The sequence below is a fragment of the Orycteropus afer genome, unplaced genomic scaffold (assembly GCF_000298275.1).
Source record: "Orycteropus afer afer isolate SDZICR_OR568_19922 unplaced genomic scaffold, OryAfe1.0 scaffold00019, whole genome shotgun sequence".
In the NCBI taxonomy this organism is placed as follows: domain Eukaryota; kingdom Metazoa; phylum Chordata; class Mammalia; order Tubulidentata; family Orycteropodidae; genus Orycteropus; species Orycteropus afer.
The window spans coordinates 5,917,906-5,922,208 of record NW_006921606.1 but is presented as its reverse complement, the minus strand read 5'-3'; the positions used below and the strand labels follow the sequence as shown (position 1 = coordinate 5,922,208).

Here is a 4,303-nt window from a genome sequence, read left to right as displayed (position 1 = left end):
GGCAAGAGTGCATGGGAGGAAAGGACACAGGGAAGAGGTAACTATGGGGAGGAAGTGGGAAGAGAGCTGTTGCATTGTGGGAAGTTGTAGTCAATGTCATGGGACAAAGTGTGTGTGGACTGCTACATGGAAAATGAATTTGCTCTGTAAACTTTCACCCAGATCACAATAAACATTTTTTTTTTAAAGGAGAGGTTCTGGAGCCAGATTCTCTGGGTTCATATCCCAAGCTCTGTCTTTAACTATATGTGGCTCAGTATCCCTATTTATAAAATGGAGATGATAGTTGTCACTGATGCAAAGAATTGTGGTTAGAGTTGAATGATTTAGAAAGTACCTGATGCATAGAAAAACTCATTAAAATCTGGCTTTTATTGTTTCTGTTACTATTTGCAAGGCAGAAAATTCCAAAGTTTTAATTGTATTGGGCAAACTAGAGCTAGAGGCTTGAGTAGACTCAAAAGATAGTTTAGGAGTAAAATTAACAGACTTTAATTTGCTTACTGATTTTATATAACCAGAAATTTCAACTAATAATGCTATCTGTAACATAAAAGCAATTTTTATTTGTATAACATAGTTTTATGATTTGTAAATTTTAATCTTCTAATTTATGCTTTCTTTTAGATCTTATAGAACATTTTAACTATACCCCTTGGGCTAGAAGCTGAAATAATAGAATCTCTGTACGATGCATTAGGATATTGAAGATAATTTTTGAATTAAATATTTGAAATATAAGGAAGGAAAGGTGACTGAAGATGGGGCGGAAGAAAATACAAATCACACGCATAATGGATGAAAGGAACCGACAGGTAAATGAACATTTTAATTCATATATATATATACATATATGATCATAAGGTAAAATGGATTAATTTTTCTTAACTTTTAATTTCAACTCTGAATATTTTTATATACAGGTGAAATTAAAAATTTTAGCTATAATGGAATAAACTGGCTTTTTATCATGTGCTTTAAAGACTTTTTTTTCCTGATTGCAGAAATCATATAATTATAAAAAAACATGTTGTGTTAAGTGCTGTCGAGTCGGCCAACTCACAGAAACTCTATGGACAACAGAATGAAACACTGCCCAGTTCTGCGCCATCCTCACAATCCTTGCTAAGCTTGAGCCCATTGTTGCAGCCATGTATCGATCCATCTTGTTGAGGTCCCCTTTGTTATTGATCCTCTGTTTTACCAAGCATGATATCCTTCTCCAGGAACTGGTCCCTTCTATAAGGTGAAAACCAGAGCTTCTATAGGAAACATAAAAAAGCAAAAAGAAGAAAAGTAAAGTAACTGCAATCCCACCATATCATCCATGGTTTATATTTATCGTAATAAATTTCGTCTTTCATACATTGATTGTTAGCTTTCTGTATATTGATTGTTATTTTCAGTTTTCACCTCTGTTTTTATAATTAGGTTAATACCTAAGTTAACTAGTGTTGTTGTTGTTGTTGTTGTTGTTATGTGCCGTCGAGTCGGCCCCGACTCATAGCGACCCCTCCTTGGGTTTCCGAGGCAGTTATCACTACGGAAGTAGGATTGCCCAACCTTCCTTCTGAGGAGTGGCTGGTGGGTTTGAACCGCCAGCCGTCTGGTTAGCAGGCAAGTGTCTTAGCCACTATGCTACCAGAGCTATAAATGTGTGTTCTAGTAAGTTAAATATTCTGTTAAATGAAAAATTTTCATTACCAATTGGCAGTAGCCCTTATAAATTCAGAATAATTATAATCATGTTGATATATGTAGAGACTAGAAGTTGTAAGAGTTTAGGGCAGAGGTTGGCAAACTATGGTCCCTGGACTGGCCTTCTGTTTGTGTAAATAAAGCATTATTAGAGCATACCCATGCCCGTTTGTTCAAATATTTTCTGTGGCTACTTTTACACTACAGTGACAGAGTTGAGTATTTGCAACAGAGCTCGAGAGCTCACAAGCCTCAAATATTTACTGTCTGGTACTTTAAGAAAAAGTTTACAAACTCCTGGTTTAGAGATAAGAAGGAAAAATCATTTCATAGACTATAGCCAATGAACTAATATTTGAAGGCATGTGCAGAGTAGAGATGCTGTCCTTGGAAAGATTATATATCAGGAGAAGTTACAAGAGCAGCTGGTTCCTGAAGTTTACCAGGAACAGAACAACACTGAAGTTACATTCTGCAAAGTCTGAATAGTAGTTCACATGTTAACACAGATATAATTGGGGATTAAACTCAGTTGAGCAGCTGATGGGAAAATTAGTAGGAAGGATTAGGGTTACCCTTAGAAAACATTGAAGTGAGCCTTTGTTTCAGTTCATGAAGATCCCTAAACAAAAGCATAAGGTAGTAGGGAAGGTTGACAAAAATAACCAAAGGAATGATTCCATAGCAAGGTTGTAAATAAACTTCACACATATGACTGTTGTGACATGTAGAAAAGGCATAGTTGTCTTTATGAGAATATCTCACTCTCACTGCCATCGATTTGGATCTGACTCATAAAGACCCTTCCTTGGGTTTCTGAGGCAGTATCACTATGGAAGTAGATTGCCCAATGTTCGTTTTGAGGAGTGGCTGGTGGGTTTGAACTGCCAGCCTTCTGGTTAGCAGTCAGATGCCTCAGGCACTATGCCACAAGAGCTCCTGCCCATAAATATATGCAGTATAAATGTAAAATGGGGTTTATTAGGGAATAACATGCAAGCAGAGAAGAAAGTCAAGCACTTAGGAACCCCTGAGCCACACTTACCCATAGAAAGTCAAGAATACATTAGCTATAAGTAGAGACTGGACGTAGCGATGGAAAGGGCTATACATGTTTAGAGGAAATGGTGAGCTCAGAGTATATAGAGTCTATGTAGTGAAACCATTTAGGTTGAGGTGAATCAACTACTAAAGCTTCCAGGTTACAATTTGCTTGTTCCTACATTGACCTTAATCTGCTAAGCCAGCTTCGTGTCAAGCTGCTGAAAAGAACAAGGGCTATCTGAATTTTTCTCCTCAGGTAATTTAGGTAAAGAATGGAGAAGGGATATAGAATTAATTGGGTAGTATATTTTTCAGGTTAGATTAGGCACAGTTTGTTAAAAAATAAAAGGGTGTCACAGTTTTATTGATTTTTGAATTTGTAGATTTGAATTAGCAGGTTCATTATTACATTGTTGTTGTTCTGTGCCGTCAAGTCAGTCCCGACTCATAGTGACCCCCCTTGGGTTTCTGAGGCAGTATCACTATGGAAATAGATTGCCCAACCTTCCTTCTGAGGGAGTGGCTGGTGGGTTTGAACCACCAGGCTTCTGGTTAGCAGTCAAGTGCCTTAGGCACTAGGGAAAGAAAAGAAAAGTTATTTATTCATCCAAATTCAAATGCCTGGTATATCTGAGGGACTGTTAGGCACTGGAAGCTCTTTATAAATAAATAGAAGACTTAAATACGTGGCAAATAGAAGTAGCTCAGTTGCTGGAGAGAGTTTATGGAAGGAACCAATCTCTGTTGGTTGCTTGAGTTAACTGATAAAGAGTTTTTGAAATACAAGTATGAGCTAGCCAGATAAAATCAAATTTCAGGTCAGTGGCAGTGTCATTCATTAAGAGAGTGCTGCAAGTGATTTATTATTAGAATTACAGTGTTGGAAGATGAAGTTGGAACATAAGGAAGGAACCACATTAAAAGGACCTTCATCTAATGTTAAAAGATTTGGATTGTATCTTTAAAACAACAGAGAACTATTGAAGGATTTTTTAATATGGCAGTGACTTAAGATTTGCTCAAACAATAAATGGAACAGTCCATGTATAGAATGTTATGGACTAGGAACAAAAGCAGTAGTGATGGACAGGAAAGAGACAGGTGTGAGAACCAGGTGGGCTTTTAAGTTAAGGACTTGATTTTAATGAGAAGTTGTACATTTGTCAATTTGAGAATTGTTTTAAGGAACCTTGGTGGCACAGTGGTTATAGCACTCTGCTGCCAACCAAAAGGTCAGTGGTTTGAACCACCAACCCCTCCATGGGAGAAAAATGTGGCATTCTGCTTCTGTAAAGATTACAGCCTTGGAAACCCTGTGGGGCAGTTCTGTTCTGTCTTCTCTGTCTTATAGGGTTGCTATGAGTTGGAATCAACTTGATGGCAGTGAGTGATGGCTAATGACAATGAGCATCTTTCTGTGTGCTTGTCGGTTATTTGAATAGTCTCTTTGATGAATTGTCTATTCAAGTTCTTTGCCCATTTTTTGATTAGGCAGGCTGTTTGTCTTCTTGTTGAATTTGTGGGAGTTTAAAAATATTTTTTTGATATTAGACCCTTAACA

General features: G+C 37.3%; 1 protein-coding gene across 1 annotated transcript in view; it reads left to right on the top strand.

Moving 5' to 3' along the window:
• The first annotated feature begins 761 nt into the window (after positions 1-761).
• Positions 762-4,303, top strand: part of MEF2A (myocyte enhancer factor 2A) — a 112,624-nt gene continuing 109,082 nt past the window's right edge. The window contains exon 1 of the mRNA XM_007959943.1: positions 762-815. Within this exon, the coding sequence (XP_007958134.1) occupies positions 762-815 (54 nt within the window). The remainder of the gene's footprint in view (positions 816-4,303) is intronic.